The sequence below is a fragment of the Desmodus rotundus genome, chromosome 3, assembly GCF_022682495.2.
Source record: "Desmodus rotundus isolate HL8 chromosome 3, HLdesRot8A.1, whole genome shotgun sequence".
Taxonomy (NCBI): Eukaryota; Metazoa; Chordata; class Mammalia; order Chiroptera; family Phyllostomidae; genus Desmodus; species Desmodus rotundus.
Window position 1 is genome coordinate 137285440 of NC_071389.1, and position 17917 is coordinate 137303356.

Genomic DNA, 17917 nt, shown 5'->3' on the forward strand with positions numbered 1-17917 from the left:
GGCATTTTGTCCTCTTATTGGCATAGTTGACAGTCTGATTTTTGTCAGCTTTTGGGTTTGTTTTCTTGTTGAAAGTACTATAACAGGGCTTCACTATGACGGCAAGAATTTAAGAAAACTGAATTTTCCTTTATACCCCTTTCGTGAGTTTTATTAGCTAATCAAGAAAATCCAGGCTCACAATGGCACTTTATAAGTTTTTTAAAGTTTGTTATTTTCTTCTATTTTTGCTACAATAGATGAAGGGTTTTTTTTCCTGAAATTTATTTTGGAAAAAAGTATATTTTTGACTAGTAGATGAAGGTATATACTTAATTCACTACATGGTTTTCTAAGTAAATGCATTTCTATGAATTGTATGTGAAATCCTGATGTGGCATAATAAAAATAACCCATAATATTCTCAGCTGTTTCACCCACTTTCAATCTGTCAGACATATTAAGCCACCAACAATTCCTGCACAGTTGTTTGATATTCACAACATTTTAACTTCATGGTGGAAAAAGATTCTTCAAAGTTACGAGTTGTGTTCTTTGTGTATCTACATCCATAGAACTTAATATGCAGGCTAGGTACCCTGAAAGACCTCCCCTTACAAAATCAGTTATCCTGGTAAGAAATGAAATAACAGGCACGGCAGAGCGTGAAAAAAAGAAAGGAAATCCCAGCAGTTAAAAATGGAATAAAAGGCATAAAACCAGAGAATTACATGTTACTTGTGCTTTCATGATGACACAAGAGACGGAGACAAGGACTTGGACTTGCAGAAGCCAGGACTGAGAACTGAGACCTTCCACAAAGGGGGCACTAGCGAGAGCTATGCCCTCAGTGAAAGGTGAACCACAGAAATAAACCCGCCTACCAAAATAGCACTACAACAGGAAATTCATCTGTCTTAGCCCAGGCTTCTCACGGGATAAATAAAAAGGTTCCCTTGAGTATTCAGAATTCAAAAACCAGGAAATGCCAAGTGGAGCAATTAACAGAAAAAGTATTATAATACTGGATTGCTAATGCTCTGTGGCACTTTCCAGAAACAAAGGCAAAAACTTTTTTGGTGCATACAGCCTCGGCATCGATTTCACAGAATTTCCACAGAAAAAGTTCAAAAAAATATAAACTCATAAGTCAAAATTATGAGGCACCCAAGTAAACAACATAAGGAAAAATCAGAAGAAGCAGCAAAGTAGAAATAGACCCACAAAAATTTGAAGAATAGAAACTATACAGTATAAGCTATATATTTTTTAAAATTAAGCACACAAAATATAAAATAAAAAACTCGAAAAGGTGCAAGTTACTATCAAAAAAGGCTAGGGAGAATTTTAAACAAAGCAACGAGTACTAGAGATAATTATAATATAGACACTGTTATTTAAAAGACAACCTCATTAGGCAGGTTTAATAGTAGGCTGGACACAGCTGAGTATTTACTAGATTAAAAAAATAGAGCTAAGGAAATCACCTAGAAGCTCAAAATGACCAAAAATATGAAAGAGTTTCTGACACAGACAATACAATATTTAAATGCCCAAAATATGTCAAATGGATATTTTGGGAGAAGAAAAAGGAGACTATAAAAAACAGAGTAATATTTGAGGGAATAATGACTAGGGATTTTCCAAAACTGATGAAAGACATGAACTTTCAAAGTTGAAAAGCACAATAAATCCTCCACTGGATAACTCAAAATAAATCCACAGCTAGACACATCTATGAAAGTGAACAGAGACAATTTTTTATTAATTTTTTATTGTTGTTCAATTACAGTTGTCCCCACTTTTCTCCCATTATTGTATTTTGCCATGTATAATGTGCATATTTTTGCCCAAATTTTTGAGGAAAAAATAAGGATGTGCATTTTACATGGGCAGTACTAATTCAGTATCTATAAATGTTTTTAATTCTTTTATTTATGCTTATGTGTTAACAGTACAACTCTAGAAAGCAATAATGAGATCTGTATGCAAAATAATACCCTGGGATATGATACTTTGTTTTGTTTCTAAATATAAATAAATAATTGGATTAAAACATCAAAACAAAATATTTTTTTTCCTGAAAGTTTGGGCCAAAAATGTGGGTGTGCATCACACATGGGAACACATTATACATGACAAAATACAGTACTCTCCCCTGCTTTACCCACCCGTCACCTCCCACATTCAGTCCTCCCCCCACCCCTGTTGTCTTTGTCCACGGGTCCTTTATACATGTTCCTTGACTTGACCCTTCCCGTTCTTTCCCCCATGACCCCCCTCCCCACTCTCCTCTGGTCACTGTCAGTTTGTTCTTTATTTCCCTGTCTGAACAGACAATTTTAGCCACTAGAGTAACTAACAAATGGCTCCTTAGTACAAATAGAAGCCAAAAGTCAGTTGAATAATACCTACAGAGGGATGAAAGAAAGTAACTGACAACCCAGAATCTATGCAGGATTTGGCGACATTTCTGAGTAGAGTGCATTACCCCTACCACTTCAGTGTGAATCATAACTCTCTCAATACGCTGTCACGGTGTGTTTTCTGAAAGCTCGTTCATGCCCTTACAAATTCTATTTTCTCTTTAATTAAAAATAAAATCATATATTATGAACATTGAAAAAGCACTCTAATTTATGTAATTATGTGAGTGTACATATGTAAATGTTTTGCAGCAAATTATATTTCCACAGAAAACATTTCTTACTTGTCAGTGTTGCACGTTTATTTAGGATTAACACTTGGCAAAGCATAGGTGAAACAATAGCTCACACGGATTACGGAATAATTCGTAGGAACCATAAGCCAAGTCACAGTTTTTGGTGTCTCGAGCGTTTCAGTCCTCAAACCTGGTGGTGCATGCGTTCACTCTTACAGAAAATGTCAGAAGTATGTCTGTAGTGCTTCACCTTCTTGAACCAGGGTTTCTTTCCCCAGGATAGAAGCAGCTAAGATCGTCGGTTAGTCAGAAGCATTCTGTAGAGGCTGAGTAATATATGACATATTTTAAAGATGTTAGTAAGGATGGTGTGAGCCAGGGGAGAACATGCCAAAGACCCAATTCTTCTCCTTTGTCCCCAAGACAAAGGCTATCATTCCGACCCAAGTGCTGAATAAGCTAAATCTGTGTTTCAGTGTGACACTGATGATGCTCAGAACTCTCCATGCGGAGTCTGGAATGGAGTAGATCACCCGTTGTTCGTTTTCAGCTTCATCATAGTTGGAGCTGCCTATTGGTACCACTCTCAGAGTGCACATTCTCCATAGGAAAGCCAAGTGGATCTGTTGAAAGATAGATATTTTTTAAAATAACAACCACACTAAGGGCTGATTGAGGTTTTTGTTTATCTCTTTGACTGAATTTAGAAATTGGAAAGGTTTTTTTATTCTTACCATTTTTAGCCTCTTCTCTTTTAAATGTCTGGGATAAATCTCCTGCAAATATCAAAGTTAAACATATTATGTTTTCTACGTGTAATTTACTATGTGTGTTTTCCAGTAGCCTGTCATAATACCAAATGGTACAGTAAAAATTTTGACTTTTCCATTGTTGATTGTTCATTAAATTAAAATAAAAATTCTTTTCCATCCTGACTCTCCAGAGATGTAAACATAACGCTATAGAGGAAATGTTGTGTGTCTTACAGACCAGAATGATACCGAGAAGTCTGGCCCAAAAGAAAAATGCAGTAGGTTCTGCACTACCAGGAAAACGCTGTTTACCAAAAATGTGCCAACTTTCAATTGTGTTAAGCGTCATTGTTTAGAATAGACAAAAATCATTTCCTCCCCCCAAAATGAAGGGGGAGTTATCTTTAGAAATTCCCAGGCTTTATATTTTCGTGAACCTTTCTACAATATTCTCATGGGTTTTTTTTAAAATAAAATGAGAATAAACAAAAACTTTAAAAAATGGAGCTGAAAAATCAGTTATATTGCAAGAAAAAGAAGAGATTGTGTTGCTGGTAAATTTGAGTTCCTTCATTTCGATAAATGGCAAGAAGAAGGGAATTCTCAAAGAAAGAGAACATAAAAACCCAGCACGCAAACTCTTTCAAACACGAACTGTGGCATTACCGAAGAGGACATAGTGGCCCAAACCTACAAAGCTGGAGTTGGGCCTGTCCAAGAGTGGGGTAGCATTCGCACCTTTCCAGACTCCTCAGGCCACCTCTGGAAGTTAGCTGGTGCCCCTGTCACCCCTTTCTAGGAGAGCAGGGAAGCGGCCATGAATGTTGATCACATTACATATACTGTGGAAGGTGTCTGCTACCCACCACTGTGCACTGAAAGCACGTGCTAAGCACAGTTCATGTATCAATTCAGTTCATTTCCACTTTAACTGTACCAAGTAGGTTTGCTAACCCTATACGATGGGAGAAACCAGAAGCTCAGAGAAGTTAAGTGATTTGCCTAAAGACTCGAAGTTAGTGAGTGATGGAGGCCAAATCTTAATCCAGGTTTGTTTAATTCCAAAGCCCATGCACTTAATTATTGCCCCAACATAATAGGCCAAGTAATGATTCAAGACACTAGAAAGCAAATAAGTTACCAAATTTATCTTTGGTAAAGTGAGGGAATCACTTGGTGATTTGACCTAACATAATACTTCCCTCACGTATACACAGCCACAGTCTTTCTCCGTATTCACACCCATCGTTCATCTGAGTTAACTATGTGACTTTACTCACAGCCTCATTTAGCCCATTGATCGACCCAGTAAGCACTTGCAAACCATTTAACCTTAAAAAGTCATATAAAAATCACATTATGTTTTCTCCTCTTTCATTCCCATCCTTTCTCTACCTAATAAAATAAAAGATTAACTTTTATTACATTTATCTGACCAAATAGCTCAGACAAAATTTTACAGCTTTATCACAGGACCCTGAAGAATGAGCTGGCCCACAAGGGAATGACGCGGGCAGAGGATGGCACACGGGGCAGACCGGAGCCACGGGGCCCTCGTGGGCGGAGTGGTTTAGCTTGAGCACAGCATAGCAGGGCACGAAGGGAGACGGAGACGAGACTGGAATGTTAAGTTGTGCCTAAAATATAGAACTATGCTAAAAACAAACAAAAACCTTTGTCTTCATTACCTAGGCAACAAGGAGCCCCTAACGATGTTTTGAAACAGAGTGACAAAATGCAATTTGTATTATCAGGAATATAATTGGTGGCAGGATCCAGGGTTTGGATTTGAGGAAAGCAAGGGGAAGAAGGGAAATAGGTTAGAAGTTGTAATAACAGTCCCGGTAACAGATAATGGGGTATAGAATTAAGACGATGGAAGAGTGTATTGAGAAAAGGGGACAAATTTAAAAGTTGTTACAGAGATAAAAGACACAGGACTCAATTTCTAATGGAATGTGAGGGACTCAAAGAAGGGTTTGATTTCTGGTGAGAGAAGGAGTGGAGGCTGATATCATGAACCTAGGTGGGCAACAAGGGAAGATTTGTGAGAGAAGAAAGTGAGTTCCGGTTTTCACATGTTCAGTTTGAGGACTCCTAAAGACCTTTGGACGGTTAGGTCTACTAAGTGGCCACAAATAAATGTCTAGAGCTTTAGACAAATGTGCAGGTAAGGGACAGAGCTTGGACAAGTTGAATTCATGAAGTGGTATTTGCTCAGAGGTTCCCAGCTCCCAAGGGAATCTTCTCAAAGTCTCCTAGCAAAACTTCTGGGTTTAGTTTCCTCTGTTGTTCAATGATATAATAATAATAGTAATATTTGCCACCTGCCCTACCTAACTCAAATGATTGTGAAAGGGATTAAATGACCTTTGGGTGAGGGTAGTTTTCATATTAAATTGCTGTCCTGTTAGCAATATTTAGTTGGGACACCAGCAATGAGAGCAATAATAACAGTGGAAATCTGACCCATTCCATCCCTGTCATATGCTAAATGTACCCAAATGAAACTGACCATCTTCTTTTCATTTATTTAGACCCACTTTCTATGTGATGATACATGTCTTTGTCTATACAGCTCAGAGAGCAAAATATCTTTGATTTTAAATGCATAGAATTTAAAAAGTAACTTACAAAAGATTTTTTTAGGGCAACTACTAGCCAGACTTCCTTCTTCATTCTACACGAAAAGTCCTAACATGGTAGGAGTGAGAGGGAGGAGGGTCAAAGAAAATAAAAAGATCATAAAAATATGACTTTGCATTGCATTCTCCTTTTTCTACGAACCACTGATTATGAAGAACTGGTTGATGTCCAGAACCTTTATAGTCAGGATTTGTTCATTCCTCTTTTGCAAGAGACACAGTACCCCCTGAAAACTACTTTTTTCCTCCAACTCATGAATTCTTGAAGTTAATAGAGGATTTTACTGAAAGGATCAGCCGAGTGAGAGAAGAATAGTGATGATTTGGAGTTATATTCTGCTAGAGAGCTTGCCGTTTCAAATTGCCTACAATTAGGGTAGCTTCACAATGTTATCTCTGAGAGAGCATTTTCCTCCCTTGCATTTTCTGCCCCTTTCATACCATTGTTAGCACCACAATAGAGAACCCCTAAAAAGCTGTTCACAAAAATAATTTAACCAGGAATTTGTGCTCTGAGAAACAACTACACTTGCAGCTCTCCCCTACCTCATATTCAAAGGCACCCATACTTATCTGGTCTCTTTTTCTATGTTCTCCTAAAAGCGGCAGAAATGTATTCCATGTGTAAAAATAAGCTATTGTATCCCAGAAAGGAGATGGGATGCTAATTAAAGGTTCTTTGAATGAACAAGTCATCTTGCATTGTCTACTGGGAGCTGGCTGCCAATTGAATTTTTGGTAAAGGGTCAAGACAAACATTCAAGAGGGCCCCGGCAAGCTTGGGAGAGAAGCGAGCACTACTTCCATTTATCAAGTAGGTGCACGAGCCTGTTCACGCATTGTTGAGAGTCAGGGTGCAGGCTGTGAGCTCCTGCCTCGGAGCTTTTCCTGCTGGTTGTGAGAACCGCCTTCCCAAAGATGGGCCTGCTGCTCAGGTCTGATCATGGACAATGGGACTAGACCACTGAATGCCTCTTTCTTTGCTCGATACTTTTTTCAAGATTCATGTGTCTTCTTGGATTCGTCCAGGAGGCAGGGATGTTAACATATATACAATAGCTCGTGCCTTGCAGCAAAATAATTGATGCTCCATTGAAAGACGCTAGGCAAATTGGTTAGTATGATTATCTTTAACAATCTGGGGAAATTTTAGACATTTAACAACTTGTAAACGAGGAGGGAAATAAATTGCTCTGTTTTAAAATGTTTTTTTTTTCTTCATGTTATGTCAGCCATACTAAGCCTTTAGCCTGATTGCCTGCCAGTGTTGGGTGTGGGGTGGCATGTAAACAGAGATGAAAAAATGATTTACTTTGTTTGGAAAAGGACCAGAAAATAGAGGAAGCAAATGTGTTTTTATTGTAACGGAGGAAAGAAACAGTGAGTCAACCAGGTAAAGTGACTTTCCCTGTGACTCTGGCTTGTGGAATAGTTAGTGCTTAGCGTGATAGAATTCCGGATATATTGTAAGTGTTTCTGATACTTACGATATCTTTTTCTTTAGTTCTGTAATTCTGTGATTCTTTTGCTGCTCTTTTGAGTTATAAGTTCTTGACTTTTTTTAAGTGTGATCACGTGCCTTTGGCAAAAATGTGAAGAAACAAGTGTCCTGGCCACTGAAAGGTCCCGAACGAAGGCAATAATGAAAGGATTTCCCTATAAATGTGTGTGTGTGTGTTTGGAAGAAAATAAGTACTATTTAACACTGCTTCCAAAAACAAACAAACAAAAAAAAAACACTGCTTCCCTGGCACTTGCAATAAAACATCAACTTCCACACTTTACTTTCCTAATCATTCAAATATGTGGTAAAAAATGTGATAGGTCTCTTGCAGTTGATTAAAAGGCAAAATAATGTGTGCTTGAATCTCATTTTGCAGTTTTCTTTTAATAATGTAACTTAGATATAATAATATAATGTTAATTAATGATCCAATGCATAATTAATGTAATCACTTTGGATCAAAAATCTAAAGGCCAGTAATTGTGAAATATAACAACAATAAAAACAGCAGCAACATGTTTTGAATGCTTTTTGTATGCCTGGCTTGGTGCTGAGTGCTTTCCCCATGGTAAGTCATGAGGGAATTGAGGCCAGAGAGATTGAGTCTCTTGCTTATGGATTCATAGCTAATAAGTAGTAGAACTAAAATGTGAACCCCACCTCTCTGGCCCCAAAGATTGCACCTTAACCACCTTTATTTTATTGCCTTGTTTCCATTATGATTGTTATTAGTGTATGAAACCCTTCGAAGAGGATTTATCTTTAAAGTATCTTAAAAATAATTTCGATATGCATCTGTTGTAATGGACGGCATAGGTGAGAAGACCATTCATTGGTCCTGAGAAACAACCATGCAGCCTTCATTGACATTGCGTCTGCTTCACCCACAAGAGAAACTTCACCCTGTGGCATCCGACAAGTTACACGTGCTCTTAGTAGACACTGGCACTCGATGAAGCAGGAAAGTGTGACTTGCCTCAGTCGTCCTGAGAAAACATTGATTTCTAGTCATTACATGATAAACTCTAATATTTGGATATTAATTTCTCAATGCCTAATTAAGCTCTTAATTAGTTCTTAATTTTTCTGTGGAGTTTCAGGAAATCCTACCTTTATTTTTTGGGGTATGGGATTAGTAGCAACAGTGTTTGGCAATGCTTGCAAAAATTGATACTTTATTTTTTTTTAAGATTTCATTTATTTATTTTCAAAGAGAGGAGAAGGAAGGGAGAAAGAGAGGGGGAGAAACATCAATCTGTTGCCTTTCACATGCCCCCAACCAGGGACCTGGCCCACGACCCAGGCATGTACCGTGACTGGGGACCAAACTGGCCACCTCTCGGTTTGCAGGCCAGCACTCAATCCACTAGAGTCACACCAGCCAGGGCAAAAATTGGTATTTTATTTTAAAAAACAACCTTACTGACATTTAATTTACATGCCATAAAAATCACCTGTTTAATGTGTACAATTCAGTGGTTTTGGTACATTTACAGAATTGTAAATATTGAAACTTGATTTTTTTTATTAATTAAATAAAAGCTGAAACACCTGAATGAAAAATACTCCAGGGCCAATGAGCATCATTAATATTTGCTGTGTTCTTCTTTCTCCGTCATCAGAAATGTGTGCTATACTGGCCTGAAAAGAGAGGAATATATGGGAAAGTCGAGGTTCTGGTTATCAATGTAAATGAATGTGATAACTACACTGTTCGAAACCTCGTCCTAAAGGTAAGATGCCATGGCTGTAGCTGTCTACAAAGCAGATGATACCAGAGGATAACATTCCCACTTTGAAATTATTATCCTAATAAGTACTACAGATTTAATTTAAACCAATTAAATAATGTCAAGATGAGAGATAAATTATAATCATTGCCTCATGTATTTCTTTGTTGTTAGCTACTATTAATATATGGAATGATTAAATTAAATAAGTAGATATTAAGGAAGTTCACTAACTAGGGTGGTATGACCTTCTAATTTGCACAAACAAAAGATCTCTTGGTTTAACTTTTTGAAAGCCTTTAACTAAAGGTTTGTTCTGCAGACTTTACTGTGATTATTTTTCATGTCACTTTGGTCTATGCAGCTTGAAGGCCTGGAAACTGTGAACAGCAAATCTGTGCTTGTGGGTGGCTGTGGGAGGCAAGACCAGACAAAGCGCCCATGACATCTGCAAAACTTGGCGTTTCAGTAATTTATAGGGACTTTCCCAGACCAGATTACATCATAGGAAAATTATCTTATTTAATTTACGGGCAGCAGATGCTAAGGAATGTTGCCATGGTATTGTTTCTGCTTCTAGAGAACAGTCATCTCAAAGATCTCAGTCCTGCATAGGGCCTCACTGCTACATCATCACGGGGAGAGTGGAGGCGGGGCTGCCGATGGCCTTGAGGGAGAAGTTGGGCAGAGGGAGGCACTTACCAAAACCTGCATTGAAACGTGTGTCTTAAGTGCCTAGTTCATGCCAGGACCCCACTGGGCACTGGGATTTGCAATGATATACATGGCCCCTCACTCAAAGCATTTCTAATCTAGTGACACCCAGAGACCCTCTACTACTGGGATTTTGCATTGCTCTTAAAGGTCAAACTTTGGGATGAGTATAGAAGTGTTAGAGTGACAGAATATAAAATTACGTTTGTATATTGGACAAAATGTTTACAGTAACCTGTCAGGAATGTTCAAAGAGCAGGAAATACACTACCGCCCAATTCTCTCTTAGTTACATTTTCATCTACTATTTTGTTCATTATAGTAAACTACAAACACTGGTATATTTAGCATATGTTACATATACACTTTCTATGCTAAATATGTACTCTCATTTTTTCTGCTTTATTTTTTTAATTTTTAAATTAAGCTTATTGGGGTAACATTGGTTAATACAATTTTAATAAAATTGTATAGGTTTTATGTAAACAGTTCTATAAGACATCATCTGTATATTGCATTGTGTGCATTTAATAGAGACAAGGCTGTCAAACTTTGATGTTAGGATATTTACAGTGAAGTTTTCTCAAGGTGAAAGTTGTTCTTCAGAAATCTCCTAGCTATTTCTGCCACCTAGAAATATTGCAAGTAAGATGGGAACAAGAGAAGGCATGCAGTACTGTGGTTTGGATGACTTTTAGTAGCACAAGCAAATGAGGCATTTGGTGGCTGTTGCTATTTTCAGCAAGGAAGTCACACCCAACATGTGAAGCATTACTGGTACACCTCATGGCCCGATCACAAGACTCCAGACAGCGCCCAGCCCCTTCTACAACTTATGCTGGATGTAGAAGAAGACAGACGTGCATCTGCAGGCCGAGGGCCTGTGGTTGTCCACTGCAGGTAAGGCCTGACCTGTCCTTTCCACCTAAGTGAAGTGTCCATCCTTTGTAAAGTCATAGAGCACACAGAAGTTGGGTTTTACTTCTTGGTTGTGACTTTGTCAATAAATTAAATATTTCTTGAAATTGGTTAACTTCTTGGACAAAATGATATTTACAGTGATGATTTGGGGCATTTTTTGCAAACAATGACACAGCAAAGGAAATACCACTTCTGAACAAATGGCTCATGGAACAGGAGCCAGTTCCGTCCTCTGCCTTGAAATTTGCTGTGACCCATCCGGTCTCATTGGTCTAACACACACTAGGAATGACAGACAGGGTTATCGGTAGCTTTCTTCGTTGTTTCAAGATGGTACCTGAACTGTACTTGAATTGTACCTTGGTAACATTTATTTCACATTTGGTAAAAACTAGTCAACTATTTTAAAAGTTACTTCATTGCCCTGGCTGGTATAGCTCAGTGGATTGAGTGCCAGCCTGAAAACCGAAAGGTCACTGGTTCGATTCCCAGTCAGGGCACATGCCTAGGTTGTGGGTTCAGTTCTTAGTCAGGGGTATATAAGAGAGGCAAGAGATCGATGTTTCTCTCTCACATCAGTGTTTCTCTCCCTCTCTTCCCCTCCCTTCCCCACTCTCTAATCAATGGGCATGTCCTCAGGTGAGGATTCAAAAAAACAAAAAAAGCAACAGATGTCCATGGTGGTCTTCTTCCCTGATGTCGCGTAAAGCTCTCCTCTCATAACTGATACCTCATCCCCACTGTTTTCCTTTTAGTGTGCCCAAACTAAAGCAAATATTTTTAAAGTTATTTCAAGAACTAGCTATTTATTCTTCATGCTTTCTCAAAATTCTGTAATTTGTGTTGCTTCATTTAGTGTCATAAGTCTTATAAGATAGCTCTTGATACTATCTTTAATAAACAAAATATGTTATTTTAGATGATAATTTTAGCCTCCTTTTTTGAACCTTTGTGGTTTAATTAAAAGTAAAATTTATGTCTACTTATTCAAAGACATCATTACTCAGTTTTTAGCATTAAGCATTATCCTAAACTTAGCTTGGGGCCCAGGGAAAGCAACCTTATTGACCATCCTTTAGGGCTGGAAATGTCCCGCACCCAACCATAAAACACTCGTGATATCTAAAATGAACTAGCCACTTTCCCTATAAAACCAACTCCCCTTCCAATTAATATTTCCAAGAATGAGACCATCTTTTTTCCGGGGACTTGACCACCAACGTTGACAGTTATCTTCTCTTAATTCTCTTAATTCCAGCCTCAGTATCTAATCAGTCACCAGAATGGCTTTCCCTCCAAAGCTCCCATTATCATCACTTCCTGTCTAACCACCCAAGTGCAGGCCCTTATGACCCCACTTGCATATTTTAGAAGTAGTCAGCTAATCGCACACACACCCCACTTGCCCATGGCCACCCTCACTATGGCCTACCCAAAGCACTCCTCTTGGATAAGGCTCTGAAGCTCTCTCTCATCACATGGAGCCAGTACTCAAAACTTCTCAATGGTTTCCCATTGCCTAAAGCAAAAGTTCTTAACCCTGGGTCTATGGATGAGCTACAGGAATCAGCGCACTCCTTGAAGTTGCTGACACAAATTTGAGTACCTAAAGTTATGTGAATTTTTCTGAGAATTGAAACATCCTAGTTTTCATCAAATTCTCAGAAAAAGAGGTTTTAGAGGATGAAGTCCAAACCTCTTTCCATATAAGAGCCTCATAAGCCTCAGTGGACCTTCCCAGTCTCATTTCCCACTGTTTCTCTAAAGTAATATTCTGTTCAAGCCAAGCTTGTCTACTCATTGTCGCATATCATGTGTCCTGTTCTGTAGCAATTTTTTCCTTAAACCTTTCTCACGCATGGAACATTTTCTCTCATTCATGATAACCAAAATGCCTGCCAGTCACATGGTACAGTTCATGTCCTGTCTCTTTAGTGAAACAAACGCTCTCTAGACACTTCAACTAAAAAGGGCCCCTTCTACTTCTGAACTCTTTTACACTCACACTTAACAGAAACAAGTTCCAAATAGGAGAAATAAATGCTATCTCAGTGCCAAGAGGGGAGCTATTAATTCAACCCAAAAGGATACGCCCCTGGCTGCTGTGGTGCAGTTGGTTGGAACATCATCCCATAAACTGAAGGTTACAGGTTCAATTCCCTGTCAGGGCACAAACCTAGGTTGTGAGTTTGATCTCCAGCTGGAACACGTGCAGGTGGCAGCCAACTGATGTTTGTCTCTCACATCGATGTTTCTCTCTCTCCCTCTCTTGGGTGAGGAAAAAAACAACCAGGAGAACTGAAGAAAGCCTTTAAACGTTGGAATAATGTTGAATGGGATCTTTAAAAATAACCAACATTGGTGGTTTTAAAAGGTGGTAGGGAAGGCATTTTTGACTGAAGAAACATCATTAACACAGAAGGAAAATTGGAAAACGACAGGCATTTTTTTAAATTATTATGTAAATGAAAAAATGACACAAAGGATACAAGGAGGACAGTAAAAAGACATAAAGCTTGAAAGTTACTCACATTCATATGGTTCAAGGTTACGGATGCCATGGCAGCGAACTTAGACCTTGGGCTAGAAGGGAGCCATTTACGGTTTTGAGTAGAGAGTACCGTGATCAGGCCCCTCGCCGCTGTTTCCACCATGAACTAGTCCAGGAAAAGACTGGAGACTTTGAGACTTTGAGATCATTGCTAATCACGAAGTGAGATGTTGGAAACATGAGCATAGTCTATCGAAAGGAAAGCATGGATCACAAAAGCTCAGTAGAGGTGAAAAATATAAGAATTCGTAACAGATTCGATGTGGAAGGTCAGAGGGCGTGATCAGCGCCGAGACTTCGGAGCTGGAAACTTGTGGCTGACTGGCAGTGCCATCGAGGGAAAAGGTAATTAAACCTGTTTTGGGTGCACTGAACTGAAGCAAGTGTAAAACAGTAACCTCGAGATTCCCAACCAAGAGATGGACAGCCAGTCTGGAGTTTAGGAGAAACTCGAGGAATATAAATGTAGGTTTAAGAGAAATTCACTTAACGACTGTGGTTGAAACTGCTAAAAGAGAGAGACAGACAGACAGAGAGAAAGATAAAGGGCTTGTGAGGTCAGCGACAGGCTGTCTGCAGCAGATGAATGTGTAAGGCCTCCTGGGCAGGTAGTGTTCCTATTCAGCTGTAAATGACTTACAAATGTGTGAGTCTAGCCACTTCCTCTCTGCTAAACTGAAATGAATCTTCCGTTAGTCACAAGAGTCGTCAGCATCCGTATATCCAAGACCAAACTCTCCCTCAAGTCACCTCTCCTTCCAGATTCCACCTTCGTCTCATTGGGACTATCTTTCTTTCAGTTCGGGTCACCTTTGAGGTTCTGCTTTTCTGACTGTTCAACTCCAGTCCTCCAGACTCACGTTCGTGATGTGTCTAAGTGCTTCCCTTCCTTCCAGTGCTCAGACCTTTCCCAAACCAAGGCCCTGCTTATTCTCTAAGGACAGTTACAATTCCTTTTTACTATTCTCCCCACTGGACACTTCCTACTGCATGCAACTAAACAAAAGAATGTGTTTAAGCACTTAGCACAGAGCCTGGGTTGTAATATTCAGTCAGTGAGAGCTGTTGTTGCCGCATTGTTATTAATCCTACCTGTTGTTTCACATTTCAGAGTACATTTTTAAAAAATACATTTTATCTTTGCTATTTTTCTCCCACCTTTTCATTCTTTGTCCTTTCTTTTCAGTGCAGGGATAGGCAGAACAGGGTGTTTTATTGCTACTTCCATTGGCTGTCAGCAGCTGAAAGAAGAAGGAGCTGTCGATCCACTGGGCATTGTCTGCCAGCTTCGTGTAGACCGGTGAGTGTCTGTGGGATGGGTCACAGGGACTTCAGAGCAGCATCACCTGCCACAACCTGCTCGGAGCAGCCTGCCTGACTTGCAAACGTCACAAGCTCCGAAGTCCTAAATCTCTATAGTGACTTGTGTAAAGTGTTGAGAACATACATTGCATTAAAAAACCACTTAAAAAAGTGTTATTTGCAGTACTGGCCATCAAGAGTGCAAAACCAAAAGCTTATGCTTAATCCTTCCTTGTCTCTGACCCAGGTCGCTTATGGTGGTCACTGTTCCTTCTTAGTCTTGCATCCCTGTTCCTTTCCACGTGGTCTGTATTTTCATTTGACTTAACCAAATCATTCACTTTAGGACCTTGATGTTTTACAATGAGGTGTATGTCATATTACCAAGGGCCCCCCACCCCGCCACTTTCAGTCTAGTTTTTTTTTAATTGTGAAAAATGCACAGAACAAAATGTACCATCTGAACCATTTTTTATTTGTTGGGTGACTTCTTGGTGGGTATAAGGTGAAACAGTCATTTTCATATAGAGATCTTTTGATCACCTTTGTGATGATCTCTATAAGAAATTTTTCTTCTTTCTCCACAACTAATCCTACCTGGGTAAAGGGATAGTTGAGTCAGTGATGGAAAAACTGAGCAGGTGCTCCTTTGGAACAGACACAGAGAGAAAGACACACGTGAGCAGCCAACCTGTCTGCTCTAATTCGGTGTGATATAGTAGAAGAAGAGTTGTTCGGAGAGGCTGAAATACTGTGTTCTCTTCTTGTATTCGTACAATACTGATGAATCCCCTCCCATGCCCAAGGCATTGTTCCAGATGTTGCAAGCACAGCGTTGGACCAGGTGAATGGGGCTCTACTGCCCTAGACTTTACGAGTCAACAGGGAGAGGGAGATAATAAAGAAGCTAAGAAATAAACGGGACAATTTCAGACAACGTTAAAAGCTGTAAGGGAGTGAAAAAAGAGAGCTTTTGCTCTATGACCTAGGGTTTCCTAAAAGTAAAACTAGAGTCACCTTCTAAGATTCACTTGGTAAATACTTACTGAGCACCTACTATGTGCTGGGTCCTTGGATTTTAATGAGATAAAATGATTTTTTCTGAAAATTCAAGGACATAGTATATGTAAAGCACTTAGAACAGTCTGGCACATAGTAAGCCTTAAGTAAATGTTCACTGTGTTATTATTATCTTCATTATTATTAAAATTATGAATAGTTTCCCCTATCTCTAGAAATGAAACATTCAAATCCCTCTTTCAGGATGAAGTTTTCCCTCTCCATTCCTACCTGGCCTTGTCTCCTTTAAAGTAATAATTTCTCAGTCTTCGTATGTGCATCTTTCCTCTATTTTTCTCTTAACTTTGGCTCATTAGAGCCTGCTCATCACGGCGGTCAGGATAACCAGGCTCTGGGGGCAGATTGCCTGGGTTTGCCTCATGGTGCCCGCCAGTTTCTGGTTCTGCGGCCCTGGGCAAGTTGTGCGACTTCCCCATGCCTTGGTTTTCTCCCTTGGCAAATGGAAGTAATAATACCCTCTACTTCTTAGTTTTGTTGTAAGGATTGAGAGAATCTGCAAAGTGCCTTCTACATAATAAGTGTGCAACCAAGCTTAGCCACAGCTGTTATCAACATCCATAGCAAGACACCTGAACACACATCTGTCAGCTGGAACTAATAACCTAGACCCCACAGGGTTGTGGCGGCGTGAAAATGAGATTACCCCTGTGATGCACTGAGTGGAACACTTAGCCTATGTTTCTCTCTCTCTCTCTCTTTACCCTCCTCGCTTCCACCTTTCCATACCCCACATGACTGCTTCCAAAAATGTTTTCTTTTTTGTGTGAGAATACCAGCTCCAATGATCTGTCCCTCTCCTCTTACAATTGCTGTCTTAGTCTCCCGAAGCCCCTTGCCTTTCATTCAGAGCGGTCCACCCAGGCGGAAGAGAGCATGATGACTTTACATCAGACTCTGGGACCCACCTGCACCCAGAAGAGGGGCCCTCGTCAGAGAGCAGGGGACAACACCCCATCCATCGGCTGGAGCTGCTCCCACAATGGCCTTGATCTCTCCTGCTTTGTGCTTCTGTAAACAAGGCTCCTTGCACGGGGCCTAAAGCCCCACAGAGCCTCTAGTCCATATCCCTGTGCCCCGCTTTCCTGCTGGCTAATGCTGGAGTTCCATGAACACCAGACACCTGAACTGACTAAACGGACTCTGAACCAAGCTGGCCTCCAGCACCTGCTCTGACCCTATTTGGGAAAACATCCTAAAAACCACTGGGCATGGTCTCCTTGGGGGGGTTTGTTTGTTTGTTTTGGGTTGATTTTTTTTTTTTTTTGCTCTTGTTACTCTTAATCTTGCTGATTCACCTTCACATCTCCCACCTCCCACACCTGCTTTTGTAGCCTGACCTTCACCTTGGTTTCTACTTCCCAGTCACATTACCTTGTCAAGTCCACCAAATTGTCCTCTAATTTTAAATGGCATCACAAATACATTTTTGAAAATCATATCACAATGCCTCCTCTATCTGCTCCTTCCTTCCTAAAGCAAATGGTCAGAAAATTTAGCCTTGGCCTTGCATCACCACCAAGGCCTTCCCACAGGGCTTGTCCTGTTACTCCTGATAGGATCTTCAAAACACAGCTAACTTCTCTGTTGATCTGAAGCCCATGGGCTCCCAACCCCCTGGATTTGAATTACTGCCAGTATGTGCCTCACAATCACTCTGATTTATTAATCAAGATCCCTTCCCCATGAATTCTTTCTGAGCAGGTGTTGTTTACAAAACAGATCCTCTCCTTAAAACTTTCCTTGGAGTGTTTTTCCTTTTCCTTCCTTCCTTCCTTCACAAGATTAGCATTGATTTTCCTTTTCTTGTCTCTTCCTTCTGATGTGCGCGCCCTAGTTATTGTGAAAAGGAGCACAGCAAACCTTCCTTCCTCCTTTCCTCCACCCCAGCCAACTTCTTGTTCCCCCATCCTTCTTGCCTCTTGCGTGCAGCCTTTTCCTGTCATACCTCATGGGCCACGTCCTTAATTCATGATGGGTAAGGGAAAGATGCTCACCTTTCTGCTCGTGCAGCTTTTTGTTCTTCATCAGTTCCTTAAACCTCCTTCCCAACCTAGACTCTGTGGCCATCCGTCCTTGC

At 40.0% G+C, this 17917-nt stretch overlaps 1 protein-coding gene across 4 annotated transcripts in view; it reads left to right on the forward strand.

The window, feature by feature from the left end:
- Nucleotides 1-17917, forward strand: part of PTPRR (protein tyrosine phosphatase receptor type R) — a 237516-nt gene that overhangs the window by 207134 nt on the left and 12465 nt on the right. For all 4 annotated transcript variants that reach the window (XM_045184745.2, XM_045184746.3, XM_045184747.3 and 1 more), the window contains 3 exons: nt 9165-9275; nt 10729-10886; nt 14645-14758. In XM_045184745.2, coding sequence (XP_045040680.2) covers nt 9165-9275; nt 10729-10886; nt 14645-14758 — 383 coding nt within the window. The remainder of the gene's footprint in view (nt 1-9164; nt 9276-10728; nt 10887-14644; nt 14759-17917) is intronic.